This window comes from Acanthisitta chloris, unplaced genomic scaffold (genome assembly GCF_000695815.1).
Source record: "Acanthisitta chloris isolate BGI_N310 unplaced genomic scaffold, ASM69581v1 scaffold34714, whole genome shotgun sequence".
Classification (NCBI taxonomy): Eukaryota; Metazoa; Chordata; class Aves; order Passeriformes; family Acanthisittidae; genus Acanthisitta; species Acanthisitta chloris.
Window position 1 is genome coordinate 16,331 of NW_008671604.1, and position 20,574 is coordinate 36,904.

The following is a 20,574-nucleotide window of genomic DNA, read 5'->3' on the forward strand; positions in this document are numbered from 1 at the left end:
AAGAGATGTGAGAGATGATGGCTTCCATTCTCTTTATGATTTATGTTGCTACAGACAAGAAGATATCTAGGTTGTAGCATTCCTTTGTCAATGTACAGATGAGTTTTGATAATCACCTAAAAGGAAATCTGCTTAAAGGGAAGAGTCTGTTTTCCTCTCCAGATGATGTGCCCAGAGACAAAAATGTTTTCAGCCTGTAATCACTTCTAATCAATTCTCCTCTATTTTGTTGTCTCTTAGGATGCAGGAAGTCAACAAATTGGCTTTTTGCTTGGAAGCTGTGGAGTTACTGTGGCCTTGACCAGCGATGCATGCCATAAAGGACTGCCTAAAAGCCCCACAGGGGAGATACCACAGTTTAAAGGTAACCTAAGCCTTGCTTATCCTGGCTGTCATGGGTCATTTACTACAATAACAGTGGTTGCACTGCTTTAGTGTCTGTGGATGAGGATCAGACCTGGGAGGAAACACTTGCCAGAGGAGCAGCTGTGGCTGCTGGGGCACCATTGCCCCAGTGTGTGCCACTGTTGGTAGCAATGGCTACATCTGCCACAGGCAAAATTAAACCAGTGGACTGAGGACTGTAGCAGAAGAGAAGCATTTGTACAATTCAGTGTAGGGACAGTAACCTCTGACAGGAGAGTAGTAATGAAAGTATTTGGGTCAATAACAGCTTAAACTGCCCTGCCACTTCCTCAGGCACTGCCTGAGAAGACCACAATAGCTGTGTCAAGAAAGCAATTTTGGAAAAATCTTCTTTTATATTACACTGACATTCAAAAGAAGTAATGTTTGGGTAGAGGTGCCACATACATTTGGGGAAAATAACTTGGCAGGGAAGGCTTTTGTCTTGTCTTATCCAGCACAAACTTGACAAATGCTAACTTTTGTCTGTACCTCAGGCTGGCCAAAGCTGCTGTGGTTTGTCACAGAATCTAAGCACCTCTCCAAACCACCTCGTGACTGGTTTCCACACATCAAGGATGCAAACAATGACACAGCTTACATTGAGGTGAGTTAATGAAGATGCATCTTCTCCTCGAATCATTACATATAGCACTTCTACATTAGGTAAACATCATTATTCATTCACTAGTCACCGAAACAAAGAACATCCTGGTTTAGCCTGTTAATATTTTCAAATAAATTATACTGATGCTGATTTAAGAAAAGTTAATGGGATGTTAAATTACATTTTGGGGAATCTTAATGTTTTTATGTCATCTATGTAGCTGCTGCAGTATTGCGTTAAATTTGCCTTGACCAATCTCAGTCCTGTTCAAAGTGTGGACTTGCCTGCTAGCCCTAAGATGGATAGACAACAAGTCTCAGAGTGAAGCTTCAGTTCACATAGCACAACCTTCAGACCCTTTGAAAGAGAAAGAAGTTCTTGTTCAGATGCTTGCCTGTCACTTACTGCTTTGTGAGTCACTTTCCCCTCAAAAGACCAGCATAAGGAAGGGAAAGTTAGCAATGTTTAATTTTCCTTCTATTTTTTTTAAACATCCTCTTCTTCCACTTCTGCATAGATGCAAATGCCTTGAATTTAGTGCTGTTAGTATTGAATTTAAATGATTCTTCAAAGGGGCTAAGTTCAAGTGAATGGAGCAAAGGTATTTCCTGTCTTTGAGAATGGAGACATCTCTGCTTCTCTAGCCCAGTGTTCTGACTGCACCATCTTGCTGATTATCTTCATCATGGAGAAAAATAAATGTTTAATTTTCTAATTGCCAGTGATAGTTTTCAGACTCTTGCATAAAGTTAGAACAATTATTGCAGTCATCACCAGTGGTCTCTGACCTCTTTTTTCTGCTGCTTTCTCATGAGTCTCATAATCTTCTGATCAAAGAGCTTGTGTCTTTCAGACTGTATACATACAGATTATTATCACAGCATCCAGCAAGGATTCTGTGGTCTTCTCTTATCCCATGCCTAACAAGATGCAGAAGGGAGAAACTTGGGTTTTATTGGTTGGTCTAGAAAATCTAACATTGAACAGACTGAACTAGGTTATTCTCTGCTAAATTTAACCAGTCCTTTAGTCACTAACATGATCAGAATTGTTAGAATTATTTTTCCATAATGGCTGTTTTCAAACAACAGATGGATTTCAGATATTGAGCCTGCGAAGCTTCAGTCAAACAGAACTTGCAGAGGCAACACTTTAAACATAGCTCTTAAATAAGGGAAATATGGCAAATTTTGCACATTGACTTTCCCTTTTTATTTCTTTTTAGTACAAAACATGTAAAGATGGAAGTGTGCTTGGGGTGACTGTGACAAGGATTGCACTGCTGACACACTGCCAAGCTCTGACCCAGGCATGTGGATACACAGAAGGTATGGAGTACAATTCCCTTGCATCATCCTCAAAATCAAGTGTTAACTGTAACTTTCTCATCAGGCTCCTCTCTTATGTTTTACATAGATCTGTGCCAAAGGCTTCTAGATGTAAAAAACTGTGGGTTTTTTCACTTGTTTTAGCAAATATGTGCATATTTTAAATATCTATCGGAGAGATACAAATAATGTCCTAGCCAATACAAATTCTGCAGTGGAGACTTCCTGTGAAAGTTAACCTTTGAGGTCACTGGTCATGTTATACTGCAGCTTCCTTCCTTTGAGTGGGTTTGCCTTGGGTCAATGCCATGTTCTAAAAAGTAAACTCTGCTTTGTTTTTGTTGGACAGCTGAAACAATTGTGAATGTATTAGATTTCAAGAAGGATGTTGGTTTATGGCATGGAATTCTTACAGTAAGTGTGTTTTTCTATTCTCTGTGAGTATTTGAAAATAAACTCACCTAATATGCTTATTGCTATCACAAACTGGGATGTCCTACAGTTTCTTCTAGTACAGTTTTTTCTGCTTTGAAAGCAAAATAAAAGCACTCTGCTAGTGCACATCACATACCCATAATAATCATGGTAAAGATCTCAATGGATTTTTATGCATCATGTCAAGTACTCCAGCCCCACTCTTACCATGTTATTCTTACCTTTTTAATCCATGATTTTGAGTTCAAACCTTATAGCAGAAACAAATTAAATTAGTACTTGCCTCTGTAAGAATATGTTCCAAGGCACAGCTCTATTGCCACTGACTAGCTTCGCTGTCAGAACTCCCACTGAGTTTCAGTAACGTTAAAGCATTTCTGCTACTTTAAATTGCATTAATTGTCTACTTGCTGTTTGAATGTCTTCCTCCATTGACATGGGAGGCAACTGACATATATTTAAGGATTGCTTTTAAAGGTGCTGTTTCAGTCAATAACTGACAAAATGCTTACTGTTCACTGGTCATTTTAAGAACAGATGTCAAGTTTTGAAGGGTCATTGGGGGCCCCATGATTTTGAGGGTACCTCTGGTTCCCAGTGATTTGGAGGTCCCTATGATTCCCAGGGATCTGATAGACTTTTCCCATTCCATGTTTACCTGTTCTCAGTACCAAAGGGCGATAATAACATTTCGGAAACAGAAACGAACTATTAGGCTTAACACCCATAGGTATGTCATGTTAAAAAACCATCTTCATCACTGCATTTGAAAGCAAGTGTCTAATAGCACTTTTCTATGCCTTTAATCTTGGTCTGAACTTCATTTTTTTCATTACTTGCCTGTAAGTGCTTTTTCTGTACCTACATTTGTGCCAGACTGAGAGCAGAACTATCTTCCCCAGTTCTACGAGTGTTAGGATGACTAATGCACTGAGACACTTGACCTTTCTTAAGCCTAGGTTTTCCAGAACAAATACTGGACCTAACGTGAGCTGCTATGAGGGGAGGTGTGTTGCCCTCAGAAGATATTTCTAAATGGTAACAGAAGTAAAGCAGCAGTTCTTTTAGAGGCTGTTTGTTTAACACTCAGAAATCACTGATGCAATTGATGGGTTCACACTGAGAGATCAGTTTTGGGTCTGTCATGGTTTTTACTCAGCTGCTTTTTTCTAAACTTCCTGCAACTTCTCATGACCTTGTTGAAAATACTAGAATTAACTCACCTGGGGAGGAACTAAGACCTCCTTCATTTATTTTCTCTTAAAATAAATTGATCTGTGCTCAATCTATGACTCCAATTTCTCTGTCTACTATCTTTTAAACAATTTGTGCCTCACTACCACTGATAGCTTTTCACTCTTCCCACAGATGGGTTTCTTTAGACAGATGTGTTGCTGTTACTTGTCCTTTTGTGTACAGTGTTCTTATATATGGAAGTTTAGCAGGATTAAGGATAATATTAACCTACATAGCAAACATGTAGACATTGTTCATCCAATGTTTTTTGGGTTTTTTTTCTATTTGGAGTGAATCTCTAAGAGTATAAATGGAAAGAAAATGTTTATTTTTTTTTTAGTACCACTTCAGAGTTATAATCTGATTAGTCTAAATCCTTAATCCTTAATTAAAGCATTGGAAAATTGGTATCTGTTTCATCTTAATGTAGATAGCTAGATAGGAAAAGATAAATGCCAGCATTGACAACAAAGTAAGCACAGAGTGATTTGCATAGATGCCCCCACTCATAACACAATGTAAATAATTACCACAATTGTTGGATAAAACCCATTTATCTTCTTTGATTTCAGAGTGTCATGAACATGATGCATGTTATAAGTATTCCATACTCCTTAATGAAAGTAAATCCACTGTCATGGATACAAAAAGTCTGTCAGTACAAAGGTAAGTAACAAGAATATACACAAGTTTGTTTGAGAGTTAAAATCAAAAGTGGAAATTGATAATACAGCTCTGTAGCTTTCATATGGTGTAGTAGTAATCTTCTCATTCTTGTTGCAGCAAAAGTTGCCTGTGTAAAATCCAGAGACATGCACTGGGCATTGGTGGCACATCGAGATCAGAGAGACATCAACCTTTCCTCGCTGCGTATGCTGATAGTGGCTGATGGTGCAAACCCATGTAAGCTGCTGCAGGTCCAGTAGAGAACAGGAAGGGTTTTCTGTCTTGCATTTAAAGCTTCAGTCTTCAGCCAGCTGAACTAAAATATTTACAAATTATAGGGTTTGTCTACTGCAAACTATGCGATATTTATGGAAACAGTAATTAATTTTTGGATTTTTTCAAAATATATTTTGCTTTGGCTAATCCTGAAGCAAACTGGATATTTCACATAATGTAAGTTGCAGTAAATCCAGTTTTGTTTAACATAACAGTCACGTATAAAGACTGAAGCTATAAAGACCTGAAGCAATGAAGACCTTGAGCTATAGAAAAGATCAGAACACTTCCTCTGAATGATGGCCCTCAGATGCAGGAGCAACTGAGAGTTTTAGGGGATTACTTATGCTACTCTAGGGAAACACATCTGATTCACTTCATGGCAATTAATAACATGAACTGTTTCTCTGTATTATTTAAGATACCAGCATAGAGGTGTTCTGCTTGTCTGTAGTATTTCGCTTTAAATTTCGAAATTAAATCTTTTAAGTTGTCTCATCCTAAACAAGAAAACTGTGATGAAATTCATATCGTAAATCTAGCAGTAATGATTTTTCTACATGAGCATAGTGAAGAGACTTTATGCTCAGAAATAATTCTCTGTATGCATACACAACTGCATCTGCATATACATAGTTGTAGCAGCTATGACTTATTTCCCAGTGGACATGGATCCTTTTAAATTATTTCTTGTGGAAAGCCTATATGTTAAATAATAAGCAGAAATCAAATGATTTTTCTCCTCTGATTGCTTTTTTTCTTTACCCCAGGGTCTATTTCTTCCTGTGATGCATTTCTCAATGTCTTCCAAAGCAAAGGTCTAAGACAGGAGGTCATTTGTCCCTGTGCTAGTTCACCAGAAGCTCTCACAGTGGCTATTCGAAGGTACTGTGTTAGACCAGTGGAAATAGCCCCACTGGAGAATATATGTGGCAATTTGAAAAGAAGTGAAAAATTTATTCAAGTGTGAGTCTGCATATTGAACTGCTGTATGACATTTTTTGTTTCAAATTTGCTTATGTCCAAAGAAGACATACAAGAAGAATTTTTAGAGTAATTATTTCGTTTCAAAGTGCTTTATAGTTCACATTTCTGTAATTTGATATCATTTTAAATTAAATTGATTGACACGCAAAAGCTCGTTCTGTAAATAAAAATGGAAAAATGCCACTGTAAGCATAAAATTAATTAAAATGTGGGAATAAGTGGAATTGCTGTTGAGGAACATCATACTTTAAAGTAGTCTGCTTAAAGAGAATTATGACATTCTGCAGGTTGGTTTTGGCTGACTGGCACTTTTTAACCATTCATAGACTCGCTGTAATCAGCTGGAAGTGCCCTTTGAGTCTGAGGAATTTGTGCCTAGAAATAAAACATAAATTCTACTAAAAATAGTTAAGCCTTTTGTATGCAGAATCACTGAACTGTTTAGGTTGGAAAAGACCTTTAAGATCATCGAGTCCAACTGTTAACCCAGCGTTGCCAAGTCCACCACTAAACCATATCCCTAAGTGCCACATCCACATGTCTCCTAAATACCTCCAGGGATGGTGACTCAATCTCTTCCCTGGCAGACTGTTCCAATGCTTAAAAACCCTTTTGGTGAAGAAATTTTTCCTAATATCCAATCTAAACCTCCCCTGGCACAATTTGAGTCCATTTTCTCTTGTCCTATCACTTGTAGCATGGGAGAAAAGATCAACCACCACCTCACTACAGTCTGCTTTCAGGTGGTTGTAAAGGGTGATAGTGGTTCCCTCTGAGCCTCCTTTTCTGCAGGTTGAACAGCTCCAGTTCCCTCAACCACTCCTCATAACACTTGTAGTCTATCTACAGTCACGTGCCATGAGTGCTGCAGCACATGGGAAATGGCATAACTTGTTGTCTGTTTTGTCTGTTTTCCAAAAGTTGTACCTGGAACAGTAGGCACTTTGTTTTTTAAGTTCATATTTCTGCAGCCATTTATGATTGTTTCACATCTTAAAACATGCAGTATAAAAGGGTAAAGCACTATAATAGCATTACGTAAAATACTTCCTGCCACAGAGTTTAAAATACACTGTTCAAGTGAAATTTAAGTAGATTTTCAATTAGCTTTTCCAATGGAACATTGCAGGAAGAAAGACATGAGGCCAAGAGTGTGGTTGGTTTTCAGCCACCTCAGTCTTAGTTTAAAGCAGTCTCCCAGGGATTTATTCTGTCGGGGTTAGTTGTCCTTCTGTGGACTACAGGATCTCAGAGAGCACTTCGTTCAGCTCCACCAGCCTTTTCTGAACACTATACCAAGAAGTCCTAATTGTTTTTTCCTTGGGATGGGTTTTCCTGCCATAGGCTGTGCAGGCCTTGGCTCCCTTGCAATGAGCAGGTGAGGAGGTGTGTAGGCAGTTGAGCACTGAGCAGGGTTTTCATTTCCTGTGCTAGCCCTGGAAAATCTGCCCCCAATTGCAAGTTATGCAGTGGAGGAACTTCATAATGCAATGGCTGGCATGCCCTTTGTGGACTTAAACTCTATGCCTGCAGCCCTATGAAGCCCTAGAAATTCATTTCTAATTAACTAGCATTGAGGGTTTACAAAAAAAAAAAATATTAACACATAAAATTGTGGACAATTCAAAGGAAAATAAGCATTTTTATCATCAGTACCTCACTGTGTAATTACAGAGCAGTTCTTACTGCAGTGAATGTTACTGAACACATATCTCCTTTTTTTTGAAATCTGTTTAATGGTAGGATAATGCTAGCTGAACTTGGGAGCTGTAGTATTTTTCATTTTGTTCAAGCCATCTCCACTGACAATAAAGTCATTATCATACAAGTTCCAGAGAGTTATAGCTGAAGTATGCATTAGAATGACTCCCTGCAGAGCAGAGATCCAGAGAGCTCCCTGCTAATTCTCTACCTCTTAAAAAAAGTCTATGGTGTAATTTTTACTGAACTTCCTACAAGGAAGAGTAACAAGACCAGTTCTCAGTTGAAATGCCCTAATAGTTTAGAAAAAGATAGTCAGTAATAGACTAGAGGTACTGTAGCCTTAGAGCTGGATCATGAAGCCTAATATTCAAAGGGATGTGTCACACAAATCTTTATGTTATTCCCCTTTGATTGCATACTAGTCTGAACCCACTTGTTTAAGGGAGTGCAAAAGTTTAAGAACAGTTTTTTCCCCATTTAAATGACTGACAAAAACCCATGGTGAAACTGATTGTTTCTGTAAATGGTAGGAGTAACTGTTCTCAAAATGCTTCTCAAAGTGTCTGTGTGTGTGATAAATATTGCAAGAAAATGGATGTGATGAAAGTCCAGATGGCCTCTACTCCTGGAAGGCTGTGAGAAGCTGTGTGTGCCTGCAGGAGAGCCTTCTTCTCAGGAGCAGCAAAATGTGCATTTTGGGGAGCAAGGATGGGAGAAAGTTTATCAATAATGTCACTGAAAGTTCCTTTTACATGATGGGAATGTTATTTATCACAGCTGCTTGTTTACTAGCACTATTTGTTATGCCCTAATGCATTTTCAAGCGTGCTCACATCCTTCTTTGTTGACAATGTCACTTGAGAAATATGCCTCGTAAAACTATTAATTGAAATTTATAGGGCCCATTGGTGCAAGGCTCACATGCACAGGACTGGCTAAGACCCATCTAGTATTTGAAGTACAGTAGAGGAGAAATGTCATATATAAGGACATTATGTGTCAAAAAATAGTCGTGTTATGATGGAGTTTTTAGGAAAAATGCTGAATCTTGGAACTGAATATCAGTTGTTGTATCCATCATGAAAACAGCTGGAGTCTGCTCTACATGGATGCATTATCTGCACTCAAATCACCATCACATCAGCTTCCAGGCTTGCATTTTAAAATGCAGGACTGTGTAAGAGTCTTTCCAGGTGTGAGAAACCCTGACATATTTCCCTGACTTAGTATCTTGAATACGTCAACACTCGTTTGCTCGAGCCACACTCTCCGTAGGTATTATTGTGTCCACTGATGCTGCAGGTTTTTATACTGAAACAAGCTGACAAGCAGCTTGTGCTAATGCTGTGGAATTTTGGAGCATATCAGCAGTGAATCTGAGCAAGCTGAGGCATTACGATGAGGTTGCAACCACAACATTTTGGACAGGACTGATGAAGATGTAATTTGTTTTAATTTTCACATGGTAAATTAGAATAGGAAGAATTCAATTAGATGCACAAAAGTGAAGATGGTGATGTCCTTGCATCTTCCACAGATATTTGACAGTGAATCTAGTGCAACCTAATTTCTTCTGTTTAGTAATTTTCGTTGCTTGAGTATTGAGAGTGGGAAGTCATGTCTGTGATTTAAACACAGCATACTTTTATTCTAATTTTGGGTTTGATGCCAGTCTGGAAGAGTTAGGCTTTTAGTATGCCAGGTGAGTTTGGTTTCCTAGTTCCAGGTTGCCTCCAAATAGGTAACATGGGGAGTTTATCAAGTTATTTACTGATCAGGTCCAAGTATTTAGAGTGCAGTTTCCCTCCATATCATCTGCACTGCCTTTCAGTATTTTTAAAATATGGCAAAAGGTCTTAGGTAATCAAGCAATCTTTATAAATCTAGCTACAAATTAAATACAAGCTATTTTGAGTAAATGTTAGGTGTTACTTTCATCTTAGCAGCCCCATATATATGGGAGGGTCCTGAATCAGATCATTAACAGACATAATTACTCAGAAACGACTGAAAAACTGAATTTTGTTGGGTCTAGTAGGGGGAATAAGAAGGTGCAATTTTAAGCTCTGAAATAGAGGAGTATTCACAATAGTAGTCTATTAAGCATAAGGAAATCCTTATGTCTGAATGAAGGTACACTGATGGTCTGACCTGTGGTTTTAGGCCAACAGATGACAGCAACCAGCCACCAGGCAGAGGAGTTCTGTCCATGCATGGCCTCACGTACGGAGTGATTCGAGTGGACTCTGAAGAAAAGCTCTCTGTTCTGACTGTCCAGGATGTTGGCTTAGTCATGCCAGGAGGTAAGGAGCTTCCTTGGAAACTTACTATGAGTCATCCCTTTAAGTAATTAGCAGTCGAAAGTCACAGGTGGACATACTTTATTGCCAAACTACAAACTTTGGGATGATAACATGTGTCCTTGAAAACATTTTAGTCCTATAGCATTACCTTGTAAAACTTCATGGTTTGGAAATCCCAAGATTTCTTCTTGGCATTTGCCTCAGAGACTGTCTTTGCTTGCATTAGCAGTGTGTTTTAAACAACCTTCCACCACATAAGAACATCTGTTCCTTGAGTGTGAGATGCTGGTAGAGAAAATGAGAAAGTTGGAACACCATGGCTATAAATATCCACACGCCTGACCCAGATGAGACTCAGTAGGGAATGTTTTCATTACCTATGCTAAGGATTAACAAAATTGTTATCTGAAAACTTGCAGAATGCTTTTCCAAAGATCTGGTGCTGTCACCCAGTTATTAGAAAGAGGAGGTATGACTGAACAGCTCATGTTGATAAGTTCAGACTGAAACCAGTGCTTCTAAGGAGGAAGATAGCATTTTAAATAAGAGATAGATTTTAAATGAGATGTTATAGATACTAGAAAAGCTTTTTCATAAGAGAATGCTTATTATGCACCAGAGCCATAAAACATAATGATGCATCTTACAAAATTTCAGTTGAACAACTTAAAATGAAGGTCGTTGTTGACTAGTTGTCATACAAGGTATTATAATAGATGTGCCATCTTGCACTTCATATTACATTCTGAATGTTTTAATGAAAGTACACACTCCTGTTTATCCTCTTGAGTGAGAGAAAAGTCATTCAAGATTCTGTACACTTGTACTTAAAAGCCATGCTGATTAATTTCGTCTCTCCCTGGGTCATCATATAGTGTTTCCAACTACAAAGTCTACAAATGCTGTACTCAGCTCCAGGGATTGTAGCTAAAGCAACACTCCTGATTCTTGTTCACGTGGCTGACATAAAATAGTGCTTCTTCCTCAGACCAGTGCTTTTCTAATCCCTCCAGTTTAGCTCCTGCAGTCTCTGTTCTCCTGGAAGACCATGGAGAGGGAGTGTAGACACTGATAAATTCTCAGTACCCATACTAGTCTGCTGGCATTTCTTGATCTGTCGTATGGTGTTGCTTGCTGCTTTCTGAGAGGTGGATTTCCTGGTTCCTGCCTCCCTGGCTGTGTAATTATTATCAAGGACTCCATTAGGGTATTTTGTGTTGCACTGACTGAGACAAATCTGGTCTTTGGTGTGCAAAGCTTGGGAACACAATCACATCTCACAGCAATATTACAGACCAACTGAAATTCTAGAAAGCAAGGCAAATAGGTTTTGTTATCAGGGTAAAGACTTAAGTTTGCATAAAGATTTTTGCATTCTTTGTATAAATATTATTTATAATATAAATAACATGTGGTAATGTTGAACACGCTAATGTTTGAGAAACCAGTTGTTAGACATAGTCTATGTATAATTAGTTTGTCAGCCTCACTATGATGTCTTTCCCGCAGCATTTATGTTACTCTGTAGTTCATTTTATAATATTTTTAAAGTCCTTTGTTCTCCCTCTAGCTATAATGTGTTCAGTGAAGCCAGATGGAATCCCTCAGCTCTGTAAAACAGATGAAATAGGAGAACTTTGTGTATGTGCTATTGCAACGGGTACATCATATTATGGACTCTCGGGCATGACCAAAAATACTTTTGAGGTAAGTTGACCAAAAAGTGCTAAATAAAATCCTTCCCTTTTAAGTTTTTCCGTTTCAAGGTAATATTTGACATACAATAGTGATAGTAACAATATAGGAATAGCTGTAATAATCAATGCTTGTGGCGTGGGCCCTATATTCTAGCCAAATAATCTGCACTGAATCTCATTTCATTAAGTGCAATAGACAATCTTTATGTGAGTTCAGTTTTGGCTCTGAAGAGCTTTTACTTTAATTTTGAAATAAGATAGCAGGGGCTGAAAAAATGAGAAGGAAAGAAGGTAGAAAGACAGAGTTCAAAAGGTAGAAGTCTATGAGCTAGCTGTGTGCAGAATTTGGTTATTGCAAACAGTGCAAAGGCTGCTGGGTATCTTAAAAAAGGCATTTTCAAAATTTCCACAGGATAGCCAGTGTTAAAGGCTTGCATTTATACAGAATCCTGGCAGATGTATTCTTCAAGATGTAACTGAAGAATAAAGAAAACTTTTCCTAATTAGTCCCCACCTACTTTTGTTTGAATTGCCTTAGGTGAAAGCCCTTTGGCTTTCTGGAATCTATTTTCCAGCTCCACTGCAGACAGTGGTATTGATGGCTCTGTAGTACCTGCTCACTTGCTATCATTAACTCTGCTGAAGCCAGTATGAAAGGCTGAACAAATTTGAGAAGTAGTGAAAAAAATTGAGCTGAGATTTTTAAGCTCCAATCTATTTCTCTTTTAGTATTTAAGAAAAAAAGTTAAGACAAATACATTTACATTTCCCTTAACAGATTCTCTGATATTACCATTTTTAATAGTCCAAACATGACTAATATCTCCTGCAAAATGCAGAACTGAATGTTGTAAACACTGTACATTTTACAATTAATGGAGAGCAGTGGATATGATTCTACATCCTACTATTGAAGCCAGGAATCCTACTCTCCTATTGTCATCTGAAATTTGTTGAGAACTTTGTGCTGCAAGGGCAGTTGGCAATACCCAGTGTGAGTGATAATCCCAGATTTTACATATTTCAGGGTATAAACGTTCATTTTATAGTACTTGCTGTAATTGCAGTATCATTCATAGTTCATAACTGTCTGCAGTTTGACAGCATATTTAGACTGATTTAGGCTTATTCCTAATGCTAAGCAAATAAATTGCCATGGAGTGAGCAGGACCACTTATTTTTAAAGTTAAGTTTGTTCTTAAGAGTCCTCTCCAAGTGGATTTCTATTCTGCTTTACTCTGTGATTCATGTTGCAGGTATTAGAGGGACAAAGAATTTTGGGTTTCTGAAATGAATTATGGCTGAAGATGTATAAGCATTAAATTTGTTCAATTAGAGTCACCCATGGGCATCTGGGGCAGAATTTTACCTTTCTTTTTAGATGAGCCTTGAAGAACACTATAGAGCCATGGTCTTCCACTTGCCATTGTCTTGAATAATTTGCCTTTAAAGTTTAGAGAATCGATGGCAGGAAAGTGGACTGTGTCAGAAGGGAGCTCAGGGTAGCTCACATGCCAGCAGGATAATGCTGTGCTACTTAGGATAGAAAAAGCCACAGAAATCAATCCTGTGGAAGTCACAGATTCATCTGATGTTCAGGTATTTAGAGAGGTTCTGTATGGGGCTGTGTTTGCACTTCTAGGCATTCTACAAAAGACATTATCACTGGTATTGTGAGAACTTAATTGACCTTAAATAAAAATGTGGTCAGCTGCAAGCCATTAATGTGCTGTACCTTGAAATAGCTTCACTTCTGGCCTGCTTATTTCTTAGATTGTGCTGGAAATGGGCATGAGGTACTGAAAAGAACCTCTACTGAAATGTTTATGACTTAAGCTCTCAGTAACCTATACATAGCACCTCAGGTTAGCTCAGTCTGCACAGTGGGGGTTTTGTTCAATACTGTTGATGTTGATTTATATATTTTTTTAATGTCATAAATGATTTACAGAGTCATAGTTAGGGAAAATGTGTATGTGTGGGACTGAACTTGCTGGAACTCAGGTACTGAAAATTGCAGATACTAGTGTAGGAGTGTCCTGACACTCCTTTATGGTTGGTGAAGACTAAAGAGCATCACCAAGGACCCATATACTTTATACCAGAAGAGCTATCTGAGAGAGCTTGCCTGAAATGTTTCACAGCAGGATGTCTGTGAGGAGAGTTGAAGCCCAGTGTTTCTCTGCTTTACAGGTGTTTCCTATGACCAGTTCTGGTGGCCCCATCACCGAATATCCTTTCATAAGGACTGGACTACTAGGCTTTATAGGACCAGGTGGACTTGTCTTCGTTATTGGCAAAATGGATGGTTTGATGGTTGTCAGTGGAAGAAGACATAATGCTGATGACATTGTAGCAACAGCACTGGCTGTAGAACCAATGAAATTTGTCTACAGGGGAAGGTTTGATCATTTCTTTTCTTATATTATGTAGAAATACTTATTTTGCTTAGGCAAGGTGTAAGTGATCCAATATTCTTTCAGAAAGCAGTGCCTGACCTGCACTGTGGTTTCCCTCTGTTGCTGTTCATATTGCTGGAACCAGGAGACAGCCAAGGGAAGCCTAAGGCAATGTTGAAGCAGACAGGTTTTGAAACTGTGATTATAAAAATTTCCAGTTAACAGTTGGTTAATTCTGAAGGTGTTGACACAATAGGATTCTTTCTGTCTGAACTGAACATTTCCAATATACATTTTCACTGAAGTTCTTGAACATGACAGTGGTTCCATGTGTGACCTTCCTAATATACTGAAACTGAGCAAGAGACATCTAAAACATCTGAAGAGCCTAATGCCATACCATGCATTCACACTTGATCACATGGCAGATATCTCACAAAATGATGTTGCAATTACTTATTTCTAGGATGGGGCCAAAGAAGGTGCTTACGCTGGCTGTTAAATAGAGGTTTAGCAACAACCTTGGTGTGGCCCAAATTTAGTGCTTTTCTTACCCTAAGAAGGTTCACTTCTCAATCCTGCTCTGACATTGTGCTTGTAGATACATGACTGTAGAAAAAAGCTCACTATTTCTCCCCCAGAACTTATCCAAAACTGTTTGTGTTGCTTTTGCTCCATAAATAAAGTAGTAACTGATGCGCCAGTAGTCTGAGTAATAAGTAACAAAACCATAATTCTAGAGGATTAACTTGGAAGACAGGTTTTTCCATCTGTTCTGGCACTAAATAATCTTCTCTCCTCCTATAGAATAGCAGTGTTTTCTGTGAGTGTGCTGCACGATGAAAGGATAGTTATTGTTGCTGAGCAAAGGCCAGATTCCACAGAGGAAGACAGTTTTCAATGGATGAGTAGAGTTCTCCAGGTAATGCTCTTTATGTATGTTTGGAAGCTATATTTTTTCTTGCTTTATATTCTTTTTATTGGTCTTTCAAGCCCCCAAGGTAACTGACATTTGTCTTTGGGTAATTGTAAATCCATCATCAGTTGCACTTGCTATTAATGAGCACAAAATGAGATTCTTCTGATTGACAGTTCCTATCTGGGCTGCACATAACCAGTGAGTGATCCTTTTCCTAATCAAAGTGCTGTAAGAAAACAGGAATGAATTGAAGTAAATAATAGGAAGGAGAGAGTAGCATATGGCTTATAAGGATATCGTAATTCATTACTTCAAAAGGGTAATCAAGGAATGTATTATAAACTCTTACTGTCAAAAGCTACCAGAGTCTCTTACTGAAGTTACAAGCACAGATACAACAGTTGACTTCATCCAGATTTATATTTTTTAATCAATGGGAGAGTATTATGTGCTTCTAGTGCACCATGTTGATCTCTAAAATAAACTGAATGAAACATTGCCTAAAAATGCCAATTTCTCTCTGCTGAAATGAAGTGATTGATTACCTTGGATCTAGGTATCTACAATGAGGTTATCTCTTAGAGGGATGCCTATTGCAAAGAATCTCATTCCAGCAGTCTGGTGAATCATGCAAGGCACCTGCCACTGTGATAAAACCCACTTTGGTGGGTTTGACAGTTTGACCAGAAGACAAAAGCTATTAAGTACTTTAGAATTCTGATCTTTTCCTGGCATATAGCAGTCCAAGTTAAGGCAGTATCAATACCATACTCAAAGTTTTTTCAACTCTAATGTCCATACCCAAAAATTAGATACTTGAGACAGAAATCATCCATCTCCTCTATCTGCATGGTTAAGCCAATTCTCACTCAAAAGCAATGGGTTTAATGAAGATAGAGTCAAATTAAGTCTGTTTGTTGCTACCTTGTGAAATGGTCTCAGCTCTGTCTACAGCTCCCATGTTACTCCTGCCAAGAGTCAACCCTGTTATTCTGAATCTGCTTAAGTCACAGCAGTGTCTGAGAATAGTAGGCCATGTATCAAAATACACATATGTGTGGCTGCTTTCATCACCCATGTGTGAAGCCTGCAAGTCTGGCAGGCATCACTCTGTGAACAAGAAGTTTCTGTTTCCACCACAGCTGAGAGCAGAGATGGAGGACAGAAGCCAGGAACATGTGGGATGCTTTGTGTGTCTTCTCAATCAGAGTTTTAATGACTGATGTCAGGAAGTGGTAACCAGTTGTATCTGAATCATCTGCTAGTGAGGCACAATATAGCAATATCACAACTTGTGTCATGACTCTTAATGATGTCCATGATTGGACATCAGTTGGTTTCTGATGCTATTTGTGAGACTCATCTGACACCTGCATGTGCTGCCTTGTACCTGCACTGCACTGCCTATTTCTGCTGTGCCTTGCTGCCTCTTCCTTGCAGAAAACAGTTACTGTTTTCTTGAAAGTTTAACCGACTTGTCAGGCTATGAACATGATTGCTTTAAGATTCAAGATGCTTATTTTTCAGATTTTTGTTCAATAGATTTTTTTTCAAGTGAATGGTTTCATAGTTCTCCATTATAGTGTCATTTCCAGTTCCTGCCTGAAAATCTTTTACACTGGAGTCAGGGAATGAAACAGTTTTTACCTTAGAAGCGACATGCATTATTAGGTATAGAGGTGAGGTTATTTGAATTTTTCCTTGCTCAGAAAGATGGACTGGATGTTAAGTTGATAGGAATCCTTTGAACTTTAGCTCTGAGAAAGGCACAGGTTAAAAGCAGTTTCACATGGGCTGCCAACCCATCTTAGCAATGAATCTCCAGGATACCTGCGACTCATGTGTGTTTAAGAGGGAGGACCAGGTAGCATTTTCTCATAGATTTATGAGCAGGTTTGCCTTTTTATCTTTCCACTGCCAGTTAATTATTAGGATTGTTTTATGTAGTAATTCAGAACAACATGTGCTTACTAGAATGATGAAAAATCAGCCTTTCATTAAAATCTACTTCCTCCATTTTTTTAGGCTATTGACAGTATTCACCAAGTGGGAGTCTACTGCTTAGCTCTCGTGCCAGCAAACACACTTCCCAAGACACCACTGGGAGGAATACACCTGTCAGAAACCAAACAGCTCTTCTTGGAAGGATCACTGCATCCTTGTAACGTGCTGATGTGTCCTCACACCTGCGTAACAAACCTGCCCAAACCAAGGCAAAAGCAACCAGGTAAGAAGAGTGAAGGCAAAGGGACTCTGACTTAACACTGTGTGTTCATGGGACTGTATGAAGCAAAATCAGGTTATTGTTGATGCAGGTGAGAATCAGCTTGATCAGCTTTCCTGTTAAACATTCTATCTGTGGTAAGGACATCATCAGTTTTACCAGAAGACAGAAGTACATTTGCAAAGAGTGCAAGGGAAAATGCTAATTCAATGAAGATGACATTTTTATCACTCTACAAGGTACTGCTGAGACCACACCTGGAGCTCTCTGCAAATTTCTCGTCAGATATGTTTAAAGAGGATGGACTGAGACCAAAAGAGGGAAAGATAAAATCTTGACTTATTTGAAGGCTGAGTTTGTAAAGAAGAAATGGAGAGGAAGAGGACTGTTGACACTAAATAACAGTGTTGGAAGAAGAGCAAATACTTAAAAACTGGTCATTAATAAATTAAACCAAAGAATGTCTGGTTAAAATGCTTAAAAACTGGTCATGAATAAATTAAACCAAAGAATGTCTGGTTTATCCCCCCACCTGAGTGGGGGGATTCTCTGTTATTCTTGCAGCAGATATATTAGAAGAAAAACCCTGACTAGATTTAAGGTGGTTCTTCAAATGTTCTGTCACACTTTATGAGGAGTATTGGATGAAATGGTGCAGCAAGGTGCTGCCTTAAGAGTTCTAGAAAGCCCTTGTAGCCAAATGTATTCCAGTTGCTGGTTGTCCATGCCCTGTGAAAAAGTGAATTTTAGCAAATTTTCCACTTTGAATCCAATTTCAGATTTTAGTTCTCAATCTGTAGCCTCAGACTTAACCCTGGAATTCAGCTACATTAGACTGTGTGTTGGTTATTTTCCACTTTGAAAAACACCTTGCAGTATGAAGTGACTTTACTCTCTGGATCTCAAATATGGAGATTATCCATCATGAATTCAGTGCAAGCTTGCCTAAAAATCGGCTTGTTTCTTTTTTTAAAACCTTTGGACAAATGTTTCAGAAATCAAGCCCATAATCTCAGTTTGTGGGTACTGGGAATATCAGAGGTTAACAGTGACTTCCACTGACTTAACAAAAGCAATGAGGCCTTTTGCTGCAGTGTTTCCTTTGGTATTTCCTTGTTGCCATGTCGCAAAGTAATCGCTGAATTCGGATTAGTGCAGTGGAGATAGTTATAGATATGTTATGTATGCATTATATGTCACTGGTAAAAGCAATGCCAGAAGCACAGAAACCAAACTGATAGCATCACATTCTCCAATTTTGTGTAGTTGTGACATACCCTGAGGGTATTGCTTTCATGTTTTTAAAGCAGAGTAGTCTGGAGATGCTGTTTATTGTACATTATCTGGTTACTTACACATCTCATACTTTGACACACCACAAACGCTCGCTGGAACAAAGCTTGGACATCACAGACTAGAAGTAAAGCCTGGTATCAATTGCACTTGATCAGTAATCCATCTGGAGAAGCAGAAAACAAATGCTAATATGAACTTAAATGGTGTCTGTGAGACAGGTATTTTCCCCTAATGGCAGCACCAAAGCATCAATGAAATCCATCTTATGGAGAGGTGTCAGCCATGACATCTTCTTTGCTTCTGAAGTTATTTATCTTCACTCTTGATCATATTCTAGAGAGCTTGCATGTATTTTATGGTATGTACCATCTGCCTTCCCAATCCTTGTCACTTGGTGTGTGTGATATTACTGAATTGCTCATACAGGTGCAACTTAGCCCAGGGAACAGAAGAGAGAAATAGGAATGTTGTTCCTAAAGCCTGGATACATCTCATCTGGTTTTAGGCACTTCAGTGGATATGCCTGCATTAGAAGGTGAATTTTCCAAAGGTTCATCTTATCAAGGCAGACAAGATGTGTCTCTGGCTGTAGAGAGCCCATGCTAAGTGGACTCCTCCTCAGTTACATACATTTTGAGAGGATGAATCTATTCCTATGTGTCTTCCAGCCATTTCTGGTCCACAACCAAAGTTTTTATCAACAGAGATGTGCTCAAGGTTTGGTTTCGTGGATGGCAATGATGAAAATGTCATGTAATGCAAAAGAAGAAGAATTTTCATCTACAAGCAAAGGATTTTCATTGCACTTAGCACATTTCTGCTTTTTTTCTAGAAATTGGCCCTGCCTCTGTGATGGTGGGGAACTTGGTCTCTGGAAAAAGGATTGCACAGGCTAGTGGTAGAGATTTGGGGCAAATAGAAGATAATGACCAAGCCAGAAAGGTAAGCTAAACTTTTCTGATACAGGTTATGTTTAGCTAGTTAACATCAGGACATCTAGCAGATGATTATATTATTATTAATATTAAATTTGTTGATGGATTTTTTAATTAACACTAAAATATTTCAGAACCTCCTTAACAGATAAATATAAAATAGATGCGAGAGGAGGTCACTGCATTTCATTTGTATGGATTTTTTTTAGTAGATTTACATGGAACAACAACACAAACACAGTGGAAAGCATTAATGAGGCTTCTACCAGAAATCACCCTCTGTTGTATCACTTTGACTACTTCAAGTGGAGTCCAGGGAATTTTGTTTGCATATATGGTCCTGACCTTATTTGTTGTTATTTTAATCCTGTAAAATTAAGTTGAGATTCAGTTCTTTTTAGGGATTATGTGAGTAATTAAATTAATAAGTTCTAAGCTGTAAAAATATTTCTATATTTATAGTAAGAAAAAGGGAGAGAGGTCAAGAATTGAAATAGTGCTTAAATTCAGGGATCAGTAAGAACTGTTTCATTCATTTGAAAGTATGTGCAGTAATGATCATGATCATGATCATGATCCCAGCAGTGGCCTCACTTCCAGATTGGCTGCTCCTAGATGTTATAAATGTGTGATGACAAGAGAATTAATTCATGTTTCGACCTACTGGGTATTGATGTAAAATGTAGCATATAAATATGACAGACATAGCTAAACTAACAAAAATTGTGACCTGGATTTTGAAGCTGAAATGTTTATTGCCATGACTGTCACTCTGCTTTATTCTAGTTCCTCTTCCTGTCGGAAGTGTTGCAGTGGAGAGCTCAGACCACCCCTGACCATGTGCTCTACACTCTGCTCAACTGCAGGGTAAGAAGCTCAGGCCATTACTCCAAAAGGATGTGGTTGGAAGTGCCACACTGGGATTTCAGCAGCACCTGCTTGTGTTGTGGCTGGATGTGACCTTTCTGCTTCTTTTCCCATTAGTACTCTGCTGTTAGACTTAATGTTCACTGAAGCAGAAAGAAAAAGAGAATAATCATTGCCAGTTGTCAAAATATAAATTGCTTTTGTATCAGGCAGCCTTCCTTACACATTTCTCCTTTCTTTTTCCACCACATATATGTTGTGTGTGAGCTGACACTGCAAAGCTATTTCAG

At 38.5% G+C, this 20,574-nt stretch overlaps 1 protein-coding gene across 1 annotated transcript in view; it reads left to right on the forward strand.

Moving 5' to 3' along the window:
* The window catches only part of LOC103801741 (disco-interacting protein 2 homolog C), a gene marked incomplete at both ends in the record, with an annotated part of 33,961 nt that extends 13,677 nt beyond the window's left edge, over window positions 1-20,284 (forward strand). The window contains 14 exons of the mRNA XM_009074165.1: window positions 241-364; window positions 903-1,012; window positions 2,238-2,340; window positions 2,690-2,754; window positions 4,584-4,677; window positions 4,795-4,914; window positions 5,724-5,838; window positions 9,808-9,947; window positions 11,518-11,654; window positions 13,838-14,046; window positions 14,851-14,965; window positions 16,988-17,189; window positions 19,315-19,424; window positions 20,204-20,284. Coding sequence (XP_009072413.1) covers window positions 241-364; window positions 903-1,012; window positions 2,238-2,340; window positions 2,690-2,754; window positions 4,584-4,677; window positions 4,795-4,914; window positions 5,724-5,838; window positions 9,808-9,947; window positions 11,518-11,654; window positions 13,838-14,046; window positions 14,851-14,965; window positions 16,988-17,189; window positions 19,315-19,424; window positions 20,204-20,284 — 1,725 coding nt within the window. The remainder of the gene's footprint in view (window positions 1-240; window positions 365-902; window positions 1,013-2,237; window positions 2,341-2,689; window positions 2,755-4,583; window positions 4,678-4,794; window positions 4,915-5,723; window positions 5,839-9,807; window positions 9,948-11,517; window positions 11,655-13,837; window positions 14,047-14,850; window positions 14,966-16,987; window positions 17,190-19,314; window positions 19,425-20,203) is intronic.
* Window positions 20,285-20,574: the final 290 nt, after the last annotated feature.